Source organism: Meles meles, chromosome 2, assembly GCF_922984935.1.
Source record: "Meles meles chromosome 2, mMelMel3.1 paternal haplotype, whole genome shotgun sequence".
NCBI lineage: Eukaryota > Metazoa > Chordata > Mammalia > Carnivora > Mustelidae > Meles > Meles meles.
Genome location: NC_060067.1, coordinates 207,347,725 through 207,366,945, shown reverse-complemented (window position 1 = coordinate 207,366,945; position 19,221 = coordinate 207,347,725). Strand labels below are relative to the sequence as shown.

At 42.0% G+C, this 19,221-nt stretch overlaps 1 protein-coding gene across 1 annotated transcript in view; it reads right to left on the bottom strand.

The window, feature by feature from the left end:
* CSMD1 (CUB and Sushi multiple domains 1) overlaps positions 1-19,221 on the bottom strand; it is a 2,021,046-nt gene that overhangs the window by 473,244 nt on the left and 1,528,581 nt on the right. The window contains exon 11 of the mRNA XM_045997494.1: positions 8,929-9,032. Coding sequence (XP_045853450.1) covers positions 8,929-9,032 — 104 coding nt within the window. The remainder of the gene's footprint in view (positions 1-8,928; positions 9,033-19,221) is intronic.

Below are 19,221 nucleotides of genomic sequence, written 5' to 3'. Positions count from 1 at the left end.
CTTTAAAATAAAATCAATGTAATTGATAAGCTTCTTAGAAGACAGAAGGGGAAAGAGGGAGAGAGAGAGAGGGAGGGAGAAAGAAGACACACATTACCAATATAAGGCATAAAAGCGTAGATATTATTACAGAGTCAAGAGTCATAAAGAAGATAATAAAGAAACATTATGAACAACTTTGGACTCATAAAGTTGACAGATTATTAAAAATGAAACAATTCTCTGAATACCACAAACTATCAAAATTCAACCAAGATGAAACAGACAATACACATAGTCCTATGACCGATACAGAAATTGATGTTGTAATTAAGAAGATCCCCCAAAGGAAATTTTCAGACCCAGATAGTTTCACTAGAGAATTCTACCAATCTTTTTTTTTTTTTTTTTTTGACAGATATATTACAAGTAGGCAGAGAGGCAGGCAGAGAGAGAGAGAGAGGAGGAAGCAGGCTCCCTGCTGAGCAGGGAGCCCGATGCAGGGCTCGATCCCAGGACCCCGGGATCATGACCCGAGCTGAAGGCAGAGGCTTTAACCAACTGAGCCACCCAGGTGCCCCAATCTTTTATAGAAGAATCAGCACTATGTTTTTACAAACTTCTCTGGAAAATAACAGAGGAAGTAATACTTCTCAACTCATTGAATGAGTCCAGTGTTAATCTGATGTTAAAACCAGGGAAAGAGAATGGAAAGAAGGGAGAAAGAAAGGGAAGGGAAAGAAAGGAAAGCGAGAAAGAAGTAAGGAAGAAGCTACAGACCAATATGTCTCATCAACATAGACACACATATCCTCAATAAAATACTAGAAAACTTAATCCAATAATGTGCAACAAGAATTATTCTCCATTGTTGGGGTTAATGTAGAGCATGAAATCAGCCATAATACCTGGCTTGCTAAAATGTAACACAGAGGCCACTGGGGGCGATGAAGGTTTTGGAGAAGGGCTTAGGCCTTTAGAATGCCAAGGCCTGCGTGACCACACTATCACAGGAATGCTACGGGGAGTTGCTGTCCCCAGAGCTTTCTTGGCCCACGCAACCATCCCGTGACGTAAGAGATGTATGCATTGTCCCTTGGGCTATGTGTACCAGAACTCAGGGAACATGCAGATCAGCATATCATATCTTTCCCATAAACAGATTCTCCCAGTTCCAGCAGAGCCCGTTGTCACACTCCCATGCTTGAGAAACAGTGATAAGATCTGTGATTATCCTAAGGACCAAAAATGGCAGGAGTGAAAAAGAGCAAGGGTCTTCCTCTCTGAGCACAGACCCCCTTGCCTTCTCCTCTCTTTAGAGCAAAGTTTGCAGTAATCTTTCCTCCCTTGGTAGAGGGATTGCTGGCCATTCCCAGCACTCCACCACAAGGTGGAATGGATTCCAGGCGCACAAGGCTGGTTCGGGATTCAAAAGTCAAATAATGTAATCCACAATAGGAACTAACTAACAAGGGACAGTTTTATATTCACATCAAATGATACATAAAAAGCATTTGATAAATGGCAGCAAATACTATATTTATGAACTGGAAGACTCAACTCTCCCCCAACTGTTCAACAGGTATAATGCAAGTCCTACCGCAGTCCCATCAAGAACAACAAAAAAAAAAGAATACACTTAAAGAACTTTAGAGATGTGTACAAGGTTATTCCAAAATTTATATAGAATGGTGTAGGCATGAAAATATCTAAAAGGACTAATGCCTCAGAAAAGCAGAGTCCTTAAACTTGATACCAAAGGCTCAAATTATAGAAAGTTCATAAATTTGACCACATCAGAATTAAAAACGTTTGCTCTGTAAAGACTTATATGAACAAGATAAAAAGACAAGTAACTGACTGTGGGGAAATACTAGCAAACCACGTATTCTACAAAGGCCTGCTATCTAGAATAGACCAAGAAATCAGCCTTCCTTCCTGCCTGCCTGCCTTCCTTCCTACCTTCCTTCCATCAGAGAGAGTCAGTGGGGAGGGGAGGGACAGAGGGAGAGGGACAACCCATGTAGGCTCCCTGCGGAGCGCAGAGCCTGATGCAGGGCTAGATCTCACAACCACGAGATCATGAAACAAGCCCAAACCAGGAATCTGACACTTAACTGACTGAGCCACAGGCACCCTAAGAACCTACAAAAAAATCTAAAAAAAATAATGCTAAATAATCCAATCAGAAAATTAAAAAAAAAAGACATATGAACAATTTACCAAAGAGGATGTACAGATGGCAAAATATAAAAATGCAGGTGGGGAAGGCAAGAAAAAGACACTCAACATCATTCGGAAGTTTCTTCTAAGACGAAACATGCAACTAATGGTCAAACCAGCATTATCAGTGCGGGGTCCTATTCAAGACAAATGAAACTCACTCCCACTGAAACCCACGCAGAATTGACAGTCAGTCTGGAATCAATGCCGTATGCTCTGCTGTGGTGACAGTGACCACAGAGGCATGCCGCATCCCAGAATTCGAGTCAGTCATGAAAGGACAGAACTATTCCCCAACTGGTTTTCAACATGCAGGGAATGCTGCTGGGGGGGGGGGGAGACCATTATAAAAGATTATACTCTGTGGTTCCATGGATATCACATGACTGCAATGTACAATTTTATAGGTGGCGTTCAGAGCGGCTCTCAGCGTCAGGGAGGAAAGGGGGAAAGGGAGACAGACGTGATGACCATAGGCACCACAAGTGCGAATTGTGAGATGGGGACCATGTGTCTTGACCAGCGATGGGCGCAAGGACTGAACTTAGAATTTAACACACACAGATGAATAAACCAGGAAGGCCTAAGATTGATGAGTTGTATCAGTGTCTATATCCTGGCTGTGATGTTCAGTGATGGATTAAGAAGTGAACAGGAATCACTTTGTACTAACATCTTAGGTCCCGATATCCATGGAGCAGTCTCCTGCCTTCACGACCATAAATTTGAGTGCTCCTTATTCTCATCTAGCCAATGGAAATAATGCCTTCATCACAAGATTGCCAAGAGACAAAGTGGGTGCAGACAGATTCAGTAAACAACAGCTCAATCCCCCCTTCATTCCTCCTTCCTAGCATCTTCCATTTCCCAAGATGACTCAGGACACTGTTGAGCCCTGCATATGCATTAGACTAAAGCAGAAATCATAACTATATTAAGATACCACCTCCCGGTCACAGTACACTTTTTTTTTTCTTAAGATTTTATTTGACAGACAGAGATCAAAGTAAGCAGAGAGGCAGGCAGAGAGAGAGGAGGAAGCAGGCCTCCTGCTGAGCAGAGGGCCCGATGCGGGGCTCGATCCCAGGACCCTGGGATCATGACCTGAGCCGAAGGCAGAGGCTTTAACCCACTGAGCCACCCAGGCACCCCCGCAGTACACTTTTTAAACCAATTTTCTATTAACCATTCCTATTTACACCTACAACAGTCCTTTGGGGCCGACGGGCATAAGACAGGCAGGCTTGCTGCAGTAAAAGGGATGTCCCTTATTGTTTTAAATGCTCTTATATCCCCCCCAAAAAGAGAATAACTTTGCCTTTGAGTTAATTTAATGTCAAAAACACAACACAAACGTGAAATGCTTTTGGCTGATGATTCATGGGAAAGAGATCCTTAGTTCTTTGGGTCAAGAGCGTGCAGAGAAAGACGTGCATCTCTTCACTTCTCAGCAAAAGGAGCCACAGGGAGTCAATACTGGTGACGGAATGAGCAGAATGTTTGGAGAACGGCTCAGGCTGTCGGGGCCCCCAGTGAGTTGGAATTCACCCCACCCCATCTCCAGCAGGCACTCGGTGAGCTGTGCTTCCCTTGGGACCTACGGCATCTCCCATGTAGGAAGGTAACCTCCAAAGACAATTGGCCATGGTTCCCAAGGTCCCAGACCAGCGTGCCCTTCTGGACCCCGCTGAAACATCTGGTATGCCAAAGCTAAAAGCTGATGTTCAGTTGTCTGTTTATTTCCTCACTGACAGGGTTGCTGGAATTGCTGGGGTAGAGAATCTAGACACTGTCGCGTACTGAGAAGGGTCCTGCTCTGCTCACCGTCTCCAGGGAACTTAACAGGCTGGGCAGCCTCTTCCTTTTCTCCTTGCTGGCCATTCCCCTAAAGCTCCCCCAACCCCGAATCCTACTACATTGTCTGAATTCCAATAAAAACTTCTTCAAAGACTCAAGGAAGAAGGCTCCCAGATAAACAGGCAGAGACAGCAAAGCTGACGTGGATGAAGTCTGAGTGAAAAATGGTTTTGTTGGGGAACCTGGGTGGCTCAGTGGGTTGGGCCTCTGCCTTCGGCTCAGGTCATGATCTCAGGATCCTGGGATCGAGACCTGCATCGGGCTCTCTGCTCAGCAGGGAGCCTGCTTCCCCCTCTCTCTCTGCCTGCCTCTCTGCCTATTTGTGAACTCTCTATGTGTCAAATAAATAAATAAATAACCTTAAAAAAAGAAAGAAAGAAAGAAAGAAAAAATAAAAAACAAAAATGGTTTTGCAGCATGAGTCTGACCTGTGTTATCAGATATACCCATGCACACAGGCAATGCCATTAGGAGAATGAGAAGATGAAGAAAAACACTTGGGATCATGTGATTCCAGACTTACAAGAACCTAAGGAGTGTGCTTGATTCCTAATCGTGAAAACACAAGTTTTTTATCGAGAGAGCCTTTAAGTAGCTATCTTTATGTACTGCTTCCTAACATAAACTGCTCGAGCTTTTCTCCAAAGCACTGAGAGGTATATTGATTGGCTTCTCTGATAATATCGAAGATATATAAACAGGGAAACATCAGTTTTTAGTGTTTGCTTTGGTATGGCTGTTCCACAGTCTTTTAATAAAAAAAGAATGATACCCTTCGGCTCAGGATTTGCCAACGACAGCAGCGGGATGTGGCCACAGCCGTTCACTGGCTTGAGGAGCTTCCAGGAAAACAAGCAGCAGTTTCAGAAATAATAGATTGAGCGGCCACAAGTCACAACAGGTATCCTCTGCCGTTAATCCACAAATCTGGCAGACGTCCCTGAGGTTGGCTAACCATCCCCTTAGAGGCACAGACGTTTAAAACCTATAACCTGAAGTTAAAGCAATATCCTGGCCACCAACTGCGAATCACTGAAAAGGCCCGAAGGAACTCCAGATACAATTCTTCTGCAAATTAAACTCAAGACAATTATCAATACATATTCTTGGATAGATCTCAACAGAAGTTTGTTAAGTAAGTTATTTAATTTTAATCTTGTCCCTCTATAAAAATAACCTGAGTAAATCCATTCATCTCTTGGGAAGATTAGATCATTTAAAGGGTCTCCTTTAAAATTCAGTTATTCTCTTTTTGTGCTGAAAATATTAAGAAACGAAAATACCATTAACAAAAATTAGAAAACTGAAAACCATATTTAGGATGAGCTAAATATGGGTGAGGTATCTGACTTTCCAGATTTTTCCTGAAAATCCGAGGCTAGAATTCCATCCCCCCACCCCAAAAGGAGGAACCTAGAGTAACACAGTAAGCCCGAGGCAGTAAATAGCAGTCTTCCATAAAGGAGATTTCTAGCTCATGTTGTATCTGAAATCTGCATCACGAGATCCAGTGATTCTATACGCTGGCATACAACTACCCCCACGTGTCTGCCATATCTCCTGTTAGATTTTCATCTCTGTGCTGAGAATAACGTCTAGCAGATAAGGCCTCAAAAATATTTGTTGACGTATTCTCTAAAAGTACCTGTTTATTTGAAGACACCAGCTGTGACTCTCTAACCGGGTTCTTCCGTTTTCTGTAATTGTGTATACTAAGGAAACAGATCAGTGGCTTCTCTTGTCTCTCCGCAGCTGATTAAAAGCCCAACTGATCTTTGTTACGTTATGTCTCCCAAAGGGCATCTCAGTTTGATTCAGTTGGCTATTTAGTTCTTCATTTATAGATTAGAGCTATCGAGAGAAGTTCTAATAACACTTATGTCAACATAATACATAGTTTCCTGCTGCTCTCTTAAGAACAAATGTGTTTAAAAAAATAGGTGTATGACTCTAGATCTTTAATAGTGACCTAGGGGATTTTATAAGGCATTGCTGTGTTGCATTTTTTTAATATTTTGCACTTATTCAAAATTTTCTCTCATTTGCTCTAGTGACACCTTTCTTAAATTAGCTGTTATGGTAATAATAAAGCTACTTCACTTGTGGGTTACATTTCTTAACTCTGCAACACTTTAACATGCATTAGTTCATTTTGCTCCTTGCCACAGGCAGGGCAAGTTTATTATACGAATTTTATAGGCATGAAAACAGAGGTACAGAGTGGTAAAGTGACGTCCCTCTGGGTCAGAGAGGTAGTTAATAGCAAAGCTAGAGCCAGAAACTCCATCTTTGGCTTTCTGGCCCTGTTCCTACCCATTCTGTCAATGTTGACAAATCCTACTGCAGACCCCCGGCCGGCTGTGAGCACGTGGGCAGTGTGGCAGCTACAAACAACCCAGATGTCAGGGTTCCACCGTGCAGGACACATACTCCTGTAAATGGATGACTTCTCTAAGAATCTGGCAAAAAAATAGTAACTATTCGGTGAGGATGGGGGAACAGAGACCTTCATACACGGTGGCAGAAGGACAGAGGAGCTTCTACCAAGAAAGTTGTAGGGGTTTCGCTGGAGAAGGATCACAATGTAAATGAAGTTACCCTCAATCCTGAAATTCACCTGCTGCAAAGTTAGCTGAAGGCAAACAAAACAAGTGTGGCAAGGTACTTGTACGGAGCTGTTTACTGTACCGCTGCTTACAAATGCCGAGGGGAGGCAAAGACCATCAATGAGAATAATGAGAATCCCTTAAAAAAACATGCCGCATCCATGTGTCACAGTAAGAAGCAGACCCTGAGAACAATGACTGGCTTTCCGTATCTGCATACGCCCAGGGTGTTCCAGTCTCTGCACGTCAGCATATCACAGGTTGGCAAGGTGGGGTAAATCCTAAACGATTTTCCCTACACGTACCTACATCTTCCTCTTGTCATTTATAATACAAGTATACTATTAAACCCTAACTTACAGGATTAAGGTAAGAACTAAATAAGATAATATGTATTAGGCATTTAGCCCAGCACATGTTATATGAGATACTCAATGGCTATTAGCTACAATATAACTAATGCTATTATTGTAATTATTATCATAAATCATGGGCCAGTAAAATGATTTTAATTATTTGTCCTAATAGTATATGACCCATAAGAAGATGAGATACGGACATGTAGTGGTAGGGAACGATGTCCAATCTATGATAAATGATAAGAGCATATTCCCAATGCAGTCAGAATACAGCCCATGCATTGTTGAAGGCACGGACAGCATGTCCATCTACAGTATTTTTTTTTAAAAATGTGGGTTACCAGGGCACCTGGGTGGCTCAGTGGGTTAGGGCCTCTGCTTTCGGCTTAGGTCATGATCCCAGGGTCCTGGGATCGAGCCCCACATCGGGCTCTCTGCTCAGCAGGGACCCTGCTTCCCCATCCCGCCGGCTTGACTCTCTGCCTACTTGTGATCTCTCTCTGTCAAATAAATAAATAAAATCTTTAAAAAAAAATGTGGTTACCCAATAAGCAACTGGTAAGTATGGAATGAGTGAGTGTAATAGCCAATACTGTTTTTCTCTAGTGGAATAATAAGCTGAAGGTATTAGATAAGGAAAGGGTGAAGGTCTAGGCAGGGAGAGATAGGAAGCCCTTGAATAGTTCCACACAGGGGACTACCTGGCCAGGCTCACAGACATCCCAGGTTGGAAAAATGTTGTAGACAAAACATTAACCAGAGAGAAGGGAATATAACAATTCACCTTGTCTGTCCTAAGTATACAGGAGATATTTACATGACAGTTACAAATGCACCTGTTTGTCTTAAATGTTATAGACAGGATATTTACAAAGTCCCCTGGTCAGTTTTCTATCAGAGTCTGACCCTAAAAGCCTGCAGTGGCAGCCCCTTCCGGACCCCTCTCACCCCAGAGAGCTTTTTTCTTTCCTTTCTGTTCTCACCTTCACTTAATAAATTTGCACTTCGTGTCACCATTTTGGGTCTGCGAGATTCATTCCCCGCCTTCGTCAGATGAGAACCCTGCAGCCCTCCGACAGTTTCAGGGGCAAGATCCCTCACAAACAAAAAGCAAGCCTGAGCATTGCACGAGTAAACCAAAACAATACAAAGGTGACACACTGCGGCATGACCTCTGTGAAAGAAAGCGGCTTCCCGCTCAGGAGGGGTGGTTGGTGTGAGCCCCCAACACGGGAGGGAAAGCTGCGAAGACATTTCGTTCTGTGCTGACAAGCTTGACGAGTAAGCCTTCTCCCAGATCATGTCTTCAGTTTGTATGGCGCGGGCTCATGAAAGTGACAGAAGTGTCCTGAAGGCCCAGCTTCAGGGAGTAGGTAAAGGCATCTGGGCTAGAGACCGGCAGGGCAGACCAGGACTCCCCCGGCAAGCGCGGGGCAGGGATTCATGTGCTGATTTTTACATCAAGGCTGCGACTGTACTTTGCGGGCTCGACACCGAGAGCCACAGATCCACAGTCGCCCACCCCCGCGCAATCCCCTCCAACCTCTGTTACTTTCAGTGCGTGGCCCTTCCAGGCCGCAGGCGCTTTTTCAAGACTCACGGTGTTACTCTCGACAGCACCTGTACTTCCCAAAACACTGCGAAGGCAAGGTCAGAGGGAAGTGGAAGAAAGAGCGAAGAAGGAGGGGTTGTTAAGAAACCGCCCTTCCCGCTTTCTGCTCTTCTGTGTATTGTAACTGTTTTTAATGACTTGAGGGAAAAAATCAAAACAGATGAAACGCAATCCTGAATCAGTTCTCATGTGAAATCAGACTCGCACGCCACTAGCCTAGCAAGTACGCACGTGCGCCGGCCCAGCTGTCTGCGCGCGCGGGTGGAAAAGACACGCTTCAGCCCGTACTTACACGTACAAGACCGTCCTGGCATCGCCCACTTTGCCAGCGTCGCCCACTGTAAGCGTGTCGTAGCCTCGTTCTAGTTCAAACTCCTCAAAGGCGAGCTTGATGACCTGAATAAAGCAAAGATCCTTATTTAGCATCACAGGAACGTTCCATGACTTTAAATTTGCAAATACCTAGTTGTAGCGTAACTATGGACAATTATATATTCTCTGTGGTTACATGTGAGGACCCTCAGTGACAGAATTTTAAAGAATTCTGAACTGCTATCACTCCAGAGATACTGATTATCAGCACTAAAAGTGATTTTAAAAGCGAAAAAGTCGTATTATGCTTTAAATCAAATGTTTATCAAATATTTATTTTTATAGTGCTTAGAAGGACCCAAAGATAATATAAGCAAAAGAATTATTCATTAATTCTTTTTAATTCTTTTAAAATATATCTCATATGTTAATTCTTCTCATATTTCTTTTAATATATTTTGAGGACACCCAATACTCTGAAACTAACATTTTTAGAGTAATGTATGCTGATTTTATTTAACTATCCATATTAACATATTAAGAAGATCTCCTGAGGCAAGAAAGTTTTCCTCTCCATTTAACTCTGCAAAGCTTTATTTCTTAAAGAACACTTTGCCGTGGTGATTGACACCATACCAACTAGATATGATGGGTTTTTGTCTGATTCAGCCATATATTATGATTCTATGAATTTCTTTTCACAGAGCACAGGACTCTTTTCTCCTGAAAGAAGAAATGATTTCTTCCATGACCAATGCTGTGAAGAAAGAGAAAGACAGTAAGAGATGTCATGAAATCAGGCTAGAAACCTGAGTGGCAAAGAGATCAAGGAACAGAGAGGTAGATGATAGATAGATAGATAAGATATGAAGGTCACTGACAGATGACAGATAAGACAGATATATAGAAGTGACAGATCAATAGATTGATAGATAAAAGAAACATGCAGATAAAAGATTGATTAGAGATACAGAGATAGACTGATCAATTATTAGCGAGATGAGATAGTTGATAGACGATGGAGATAATAGAAGAAAGTGACACAGAAAGTAAATGGATAGATAAACATAAATTATAGGCAGATGGATGGATAGACAAATGGAGAGAAGAGCGAGATACATAGAGAGAAGCAGGAATCAGAGGAGGAACACAGGACAGGAAGAACAGAAACTGAACTACACTTTGATGCCTGTTGGTTAGACGTCAAAGGAAAGAGCATGTGGCACCAGAGGAAGGCAGGCTTCCGACTAACACAGATGAGCGTGCAGTCCCCAGCAGCTCTAAACAGGTGCTCTTCTGAGCCATGCTAATGCGGAATACATTAATGTTGCTATTCAAAATTCCTACTAAAATTAGCGATATTGTTATTATAATTTATTATAAAAGTCTGCTCTTTCAGATTGCAGTGTTTGCGTGAATGCATTATTTTAGTAGTTGTCTTCGAAACAGGCGTGGGGGTTGATACCTGTTGCAAACCAGGATCAATACTGCATATGAAACTTAGGACCTGAGCATGGTTTTATTTCATTTTTTTCTTATCATGGTTCGTTTATAAGTGACCATGGTCCAGGAAGAAGAGAATAAAAGCACTGAGACCGGCGGGTTCATTCCCACCGCCTTCCTGACACACGTACCCCGTCTTGCAGTGAAGTGATGATAATCCACTGATGTCTGAGGGTCACGCTTGGGTACCTCATCATGAGTCACACACAGGGGGTCTCACTACATTACCGTGCTTTCATTAGGGGTGTAGAAATGGCCATTTTGTGATTTTGTCAAGCCAAGGCCAAGAGTATCAGAGAGCCTTTTTCAGTGTTTAACCTCAACAATCAGCCAGAGCCTGTTGTCAAAGGATAATCTTTACTCCATGCTGTTAACGCTCCATGACAATAAAATGTACACCCAGTCTTGGGCCAAGAACCTAGAGTGTGTCAGACAGTGTGGCGTTCTGTAAATATTCTACCTGGTGTTAAAACAGAAATTCACATTTGTAATGAAACTTGCCAGCATTTCTCCATCAGGGACGGGCAGAGATGCACGTGAATAATGTTCAGTAAATGCATTTTTTAAAGATTTTATTTCTTTACCTGAGAGTAAAGAAATAATAAAGAGAGTGCATGCCTGGGAGAGCAGGGCAGAGGGACAGGGAGAAGCAGGCTCCCTGCTAAGCAGAGAGCCGGACACGGGGCTCGATCCCAGGACCGAGGGATGACTTGCACCGAAGGCAGATACGTAACCCACTGAGCCACCCAGGCGCCCCCCGTGAATACGTTGTCAAATAAAAACTGGATACATGTAAGGTGTGCACTGTGGTTTGATACACACGTACACAGTGAAGTTATTGCAGTCAAATTAACTAACGGATTTCTTCACACGGTTGCCCTTTCTTCAGTGTCGTGGTAATCTGTGCTCTTAGCAAAATTCCAGCTCCCACTGCGTTATGAACTGTAACCCCCTGGATCGCTCCACTTAGTCGTCTTGCGTAACTACCACTCTGGACCATCGGCCAGCATCTCCCCGTTTCCCCCACTCCCTGCATCAACCTCCTCGTTGATACATGTATTTGACTTTTTTAGATCCCACAGGTAAATGAAATAACACATTTTTTTCTTTATAGATCTGTCTCACTAAGCATAATGTTTTGGAGGTTCATCAGTAACTGTTACAAATGGAAGTTATCTCCTATTTTACAGCTGAATAATATTCCTGTATGCGTGTGTATATATACAAAAATACACACACCTATACTTTATGCATCATTGTTGATGGGCACTTAGGTTGTTCTCACTCTCTCTGGCTACTGTGACTATTAATAATGCTGAGATATATTTGGGATTGTGAGTGACTCAGTGACCAAAGTGGTTTCTTCAGTTCCTTAAACACAGGTATGCCCTGACCTGTTTCCCTGCAGAAGTCTCCCTATATTCAAGTCCCTGCACGATGCTGCCCCTTGGTGGTGCCTGTCCTGATCATTCTGTCCAAAGAAATCCTTCTCTTTGCCAACACTGCCTATCCCCTTCACGTGTTTCAGCTTTGGGAATTTCACGTGTTCTGTTTGTGCCTCACACCCTTCCACGGCTGAGTGCCACGAGGGCAGGCACCGTGCCTGGGACTTACTGAATGCCTGCTCTGTCTAGGCCACGATGCTCGGAATTAAAACAAAGATGAGATGGGCAAAGTTCTGGACTTCAAAACAACTTAAAAGTCTACAAGGGGGTTTTTGAGAAACGGAGTAATTACAAAACTCTTAACTGTCACAAATAAAGATTCCTTAATAGATAAAATAAGAAGGAAAAAAAAAAAAAACAAAGAAGGACAAAGTTTGAGACTTCAAAAAATTCAAAACCCACAGGGTATATTTTGATAAATACAGAATAATAACAGAATTTAACATTTACAAGTAAAAATTTCTTAATGACAATAGATGAAATCATTTACTTTTTCACCTCCGAACAGGATCTCAGGCCTGAGAGAAAGAGATGATGCTCCATATAGACTTTGGTGCAATTGTTAAAATATATTTTTGGTGTTTTGTAATATTTTCTATTTTTTACCAATTCTAAGCATCTCACTGTTGTAAGAGAGTTGGTCTGAGTAAGTCCTCATTACGAGCTTCTTTTTGTATTATCAAGAATATCAAAACCCCTATAGACTCGACGAAAATAAAACACTACCTTCTGCTTAAACATTGCCAAATCAGGTACTTCTAAAAATATAGAGTACACTTGTTTCTCAACCTTCGTAAAAGGAATGTAAAACAATATCTATAAAATACATCCTGGGGTGAGCTTATTCCAATATGTTTATCTTCTGGGAACAATTAAAAACATTTAAGTATTAATTCCCTACATGAGTCTTCCATATCTCTCCTTCTCTGTGCTCCCAATTGTTCATTAATTCCCCATTTATTCATATATTCAAGGCAAATTAATGTGCTAGCCCTCTATCATGAACAGGCTTTGTCCAAATCTTTTCATTTGTATAAGTACATTTTAAACACATGGCTACCACCACTCAGACTAGTGGTGTGCTTATCAACAAAGGTCTTCTTAAAAGAGCAAGGTACTAAATCAATTGTCCCTAATGCTAAGTTTTATCAGTACGAAAACACATTTCAAGACAAAACGGAAGCATTTAAATTGGGCAGCATGTGCTGTTTTAATTTAAATTAGCATTAGAAATGGTGAGGAGAGGCTGGAAAGATATCTCATTTCTCTTTTCTGATTTCGTGTCCCTCTTCCGACCCCAAGCTGGACGTACACGGCAGTGGCTCACCAAAGGATCCAAGAACAGTTCACACCGAGCGACCCTTTATACCTGCATGTCTGCGGACAGGAGCACATCTGTCCCACCATCTACACTAGTTCTATGAATCCCTAATTTCCCTGCATCGTAGAAATGAATTATGTGCTTTCCTGCAAAGGACCGTTGAGTAAATTAAAGCAGAAACAATGATTTACGATGAATTTTTAATAAATTTGTTATCTTTCTTTTACTTTAATTGCTAGTCAGACTTGGAAGGGAAGATTTGCCAAACTGATACAAAACAAGCATAACTACCCATTTGTTTTGTTTTGTTTAGTGTTTCTTTTATTTATTTATTTTCAGCGTAACAGTATTCATTGTTTTTGCACCACACCCAGTACTCCATGCAATACGTGCCCTCCTTAATACCCACCACCTGGTTCCCCCAACCTCCCACCCCCCCCCTTCAAAACCCTCAGGTTGTTTTTCAGAGTCCATAGTCTCTCATGGTTCATCTCCCCTTCCAATTTCCCACAACTCTCTTCTCCTCTCCATCTCCCCATGTCCTCCATGTTCTTTGTTATGCTCCACAAATAAGTGAGACCATATGATACTTGACTCTCTCTGCTTGACTTATTTCGCTCAGCATAATCTCTTCCAGTCCCGTCCATGTTGCTACAAAAGTTGGGTATTCATCCTTTCTGATGGAGGCATAATATTCCATAGTACATATGGACCACATCTTCCTTATCCATTCGGCCGTTGAAGGGCATCTTGGTTCTTTCCACAGTTTGGCGACCGTGGCCATTGCTGCTATGAACATTGGGGTACAGATGGCCCTTCTTTTCACTACATCTGTATCCTTGGGGTAAATAGCCAGCAGTACAATTGCAGGGTCATAGGAAAGCTCTATTTTTAATTTCTTAAGGAATCTCAACACTGTTTTATGTGAAATAAGACAGATCAGAGATGCCAATAAATACAAGTCGTTATTTAGGTAGAGCGCGACAGTTTTAGGATCGTGGAGATACTCTGTGTGAGACCATAATGGTGGGTACACGTTTATTTTCTCAAACCCATAGAATGTATGCCAGCAGGAGGGACCCTCACATACACTCTGGAATGCGGGTGTTGATGATGTGCCCCTGTGGGTTCCTCAGTTATAACAAATGCACCAAATGGCTGGGACGCTGAGAGTGCACGAGGCTGTCCATGTGTGGGGTGGGGGTATGTGAAAATTTGCACCTGCAGGTTAATTTTGCTCTGAAACTAAAACCTCTTTTGAAAGTCTTTGATACATATAAGGTGATTCCCTTTTATAGAATGAATACAGTACATCATTAGTTTTTGATGAATCTTTGTTTCCTATAAAAAGTAAATCATATATTTTATCTAAGGAGACTGTCACTTCGCTATTGGAGTCTGGAGAATTTCTCTCATGTAATTAGTTCAAAATGAGCTCTAGTTAAAAATATCTCCAAATAGGAGCGGACTCAAGATGGCGGAGAAGTAGCAGGCTGAGACTACATCAGGTAGCAGGAGATCAGCTCGATAGCTTATCTAAACATTGCAAACACCTACAAATCCAATGGGAGAGCGAAGAGAAGAAGAACAGCAATTCTAGAAACAGAAAATCAACCACATTCTGAAAGGTAGGACTGGCGGAGAAGTGAATCTAAAACGACGGGAAGATAGACCGTGGGGGAGGGGCCGGCTCCCGGCAAGCGGCAGAGGAACGGAGCACAAAATCAGGACTTTTAAAAGTCTGTCCCACTGAGGGACATTGCTCCAGAGGCTAAACCGGGTGAAGCCCACGGGGGGGGTCAGCGTGGCCCCAGGTCCCGCACAGTCACAGAAGGATCAGGGATGTCGGAGTGTCACAGAGCTCGCAGGTATTGGAACGGAGAAGCTGGCTACAGAGACAGAGCCGAGGACTGAACTCTCAGCTCGGGGTTACCTTGAACTGGTCGCGGGCTGGGTGAGCTCGGAGTGCGGCTAGAGGCTGGGGATACGGGAGTGATTGGGTGCTGTCCTCTGGGGGCGCACTGAGGACTGGGGCCCCAGGCTCTCGGCTCCTCCGGGCCGGAGACTGGGAGGCCGCCATTTTCATTCTCGTCCTCCGGAACTCTACGGAAAGCGTTCAGGGAACAGAAGCTCCCAAAAGTGAACCAAAAAAAGCTCCCAAAAGAGCGGATTACTTAGTCCGCCCTGGGTAAGGGCGGTGCAATTCCGCCTCGGGCAAAGATACTTGAGAGTCACTACAACAGGCCCCTCCCTCAGAAGATCAACAAAATATTCACCCAGGACGAAGTTCATCTATCAAGGAAAGCAGGCTCAATTCCTAAGAAAGCAGCGGAATTCCAGAGGAGGAGAAAGCAAAGCACGGAACTCATGGCTTTCTCCCCATGATTCTTTAGTCCTGCAGTTAATTCAATTTTTTTTCTTTTTTCAATTTTTTTCTTTCTTTTTTCTTCTGCTAAATTTTTTAAAACTTTTACCTTTTTCTTTTTTAACGTTTTTTGACCAGTTTATCTAAATATATATATTTTTTCTTTCTTTTATTTTTTCTTTGTTTTATTTTTTAAATTTTTTTCTTTTTCTTTCTGAACCTCTTTTTATTCCCTTTCTCCCCCCCCCCCCCACAATTTGGGGTCTCTTCTGATTTGGTTACAGCACATTTTTCTGGGGTCTTTGTCACCCTTTTAGTATTTTATTTGATCCTTCATATCCTCTTATCTGGACAAAATGACAAGGCGGAAAAAATCACCAAAAACAAAAGAACAAGAGGCAGTACCAAAGGCTAGGGACCTAATCAACACGACATTGGTAATATGTCAGATCAAGAGTTCAGAATGGGGGCGCCTGGGTGGCTCAGTGGTTTAGGCCACTGCCTTCGGATCAGGTCATGATCTCAGGGTCCTGGGATCGAGTCCCGCATCGGGCTCTCTGCTCGGCAGGGAGCCTGCTTCCCTCTCACTCTCTCTGCTTGCCTCTCTGCCTACTTGTGATCTCTGTCAAATAAATAAATAAAATCTTTAAAAAAAAAAAAAAAAGAGTTCAGAATGACGATTCTGAATATTCTAGCCGGGCTCGAAAAAGGCATGGAAGATATTAGAGAAACCGTCTCTGGAGATATAAAAGCCCCCTGGAGAAATTAAAGAACTAAAATCTAACCAAGTAGAAATCAAAAAAGCTATTAATGAGGTGCAATCAAAAATGGAGACTCTCACTGCTAGGATCAATGAGGCAGAAGAAACAATTAGTGATATAGAAGACCAAATGACAGAGAATAAAGAAGCCGAGCAAAAGAGGGACAAACAGCTACTGGACCACGAGGGAAGAATTCGAGAGATAAGTGACACCATAAGACGAAACAACATTAGAATAATTGGGATTCCAGAAGAAGAAAAAAGAGACAGAGGGGAGCAGAAGGTCTAATGGAGAGAATTATTGGATAGAATTTCCCTAATATGGCAAAGGGAACAAGCATCAACATCCAGGAGATGCAGAAAACCCCCCTCAAAGTCAACAAGAATAGGTCCACACCCCGTCACCTAATAGTAAAATTTACAAGTCTTAGTTACAAAGAGAAAATCCTGAAAGGAACCCGGGAAAAGAAGTCTGTAACATACAATGGTAAAAATATTAGATTGGCAGCAGACTTATCCACAGAGACCTGGCAGGCCAGAAAGAGCTGGCATGATATATTCAGAGCACTAAACGAGAAAAACATGCAGCCAAGAATACTCTATCCAGCTAGGCTATCACTGAAAATAGAAGGAGAGATCAAAAGCTTCCAGGACAAACAAAAACTGAAAGAATTTGCAAACACCAAACCAGCTCTACAGGAAATATTGAAAGGGGTCCTCTAAGCAAAGAGAGAGCCTTAAAGTAGTAGATCAGAAAGGTACAGAGACAATATACAGTAACAGTCACCTTACAGGCTAATAATGGCACTAAATTCATATCTCTCAATAGTTACCCTGAATGTTAATGGGCTAAATGCCCCAATCAAAAGACACAGGGTATCAGAATGGATAAAAAAACAAAACCCATCTGTATGTTGCCTACAAGAGACTCATAATAGACGCGAAGACACCTCCAGATTTAAAGTGAGGGGGTGGAAAACAATTTACCATGCTAATGGGCATCAGAAGAAAGCTGGGGTGGCAATCCTTATATCAGATCAATTAGATTTTAAGCCAAAGGCTATAATAAGAGATGAGGAAGGACACTATATCATACTCCAAGGGTCTGTCCAACAAAAAGATCTAACAATTTTAAAATATCTATGCCCCTAACGTGGGAGCAGCCAACTATATCAATCAATTAATAACAAAATTAAAGAAACACATCAATAATAATACAATAATAGTAGGGGACTTGAACATTCCCCTCACTGAAATGGACAGATCATCCAAGCAAAAGATCAACAAGGAAATAAAGGCCTTAAATGACACACTGGACCAGATGGACATCACAGATATATTCAGAACATTTCATCCCAAAGCAACAGAATACACATTCTTCTCTAGTGCACATGGAACCTTCTCCAGAATAGATCACATCCTGGGTCACAAATCAGGTCTGAACCGGTATCAAAAGATTAGGATCATTCCCTGCATATTTTCAGACCACAATGCTCTGAAGCTAGAACTCAATCACAAGAGGAAAGCTGGAAAGAACCCAAATACATGGAGACTAAACAGCATCCTTCTAAAGAATGAATGGGTCAACCAGGAAATTAAAGATGAATTGAAAAAATTCATGGAAACAAATGATAGTGAAAACACAATGATTCAAAATCTGTGGGACACAGCAAAGGCAGTCCTGAGAGGAAAATATATAGTGGTACAAGCCTTTCTCAAGAAACAAGAAAGGTCTCAAGTACACAACCTAACCCTACACCTAAAGGAGCTGGAGAAAGAACAAGAAAGAAACCCTAAACCCAGCAGGAGAAGAGAAATCATAAAGATCAGAGAAGAAATCAATGAAATAGAAACCAAAAAAACAATAGAACAAATCAATGAAACTAGGAGCTAGTTCTTTGAAAGAATCAATAAGATTGATAAACCCCTGGCCAGACTTATCAAAAAGAAAAGAGAAAGGACCCAAATACATAAAATCATGAATGAAAGAGGAGAGATCACAACTAACACCAAAGAAATACAGACAATTATAAGAACATACTATGAGCAACTCTACACCAACAAATTTGACAATCTGGAAGAAATGGATGCATTCCTAGAGACACATAAACTACCACAATTGAACCACGAAGAAATAGAAAACCTGAACAGGCCAATAACCAGTAATGAGATTGAAACAGTCATCAAAAATCTCCAAACAAACAAAAGCCCAGGGCCAGACGGCTTCCCAGGGGAATTCTACCAAACATTTAAAGAAGAACTAATTCCTATTCTCCTGAAACTGTTCCAAAAAATAGAAATGGAAGGAAAACTTCTAAACTCATTTTATGAGGCCAACATCACCTTGATCCCAAAACCAGACAAGGATCCCACCAAAAAAGAGAACTACAGACCAATATCCTTGATGAACACAGATGCAAAAATTCTCACCAAAATACTAACCAATAGGATTCAACAGTACATTAAAAGGATTATTCACCACGATCAAGTGGGATTTATTCCAGGGCTGCAAGGTTGGTTCAACATCCGCAAATCAATCAATGTGATAGAACACATTAATAAAAGAAAGAACAAGAACCATATGATACTCTCAATAGATGCTAAAAAAGCATTTGACAAAGTACAGCATCCCTTCCTGATCAAAACTCTTCAAAGTCTAGGGATAGAGAGTACATACTTCAATATTATCAAAGCCATCTATGAAAAACCCACGACAAATAGCATTCTCAATGGAGAAAAACTGAAAGCTTTTCCGTTAAGGTCAGGAACAAGGCAGGGATGTCCATTATCACCACTGCTATTCAACATAGTACTAGAAGTCCTAGCCTCAGCAATCAGACAACAAAAAGAAATTAAAGGCATCCAAATCGGCAAAGAAG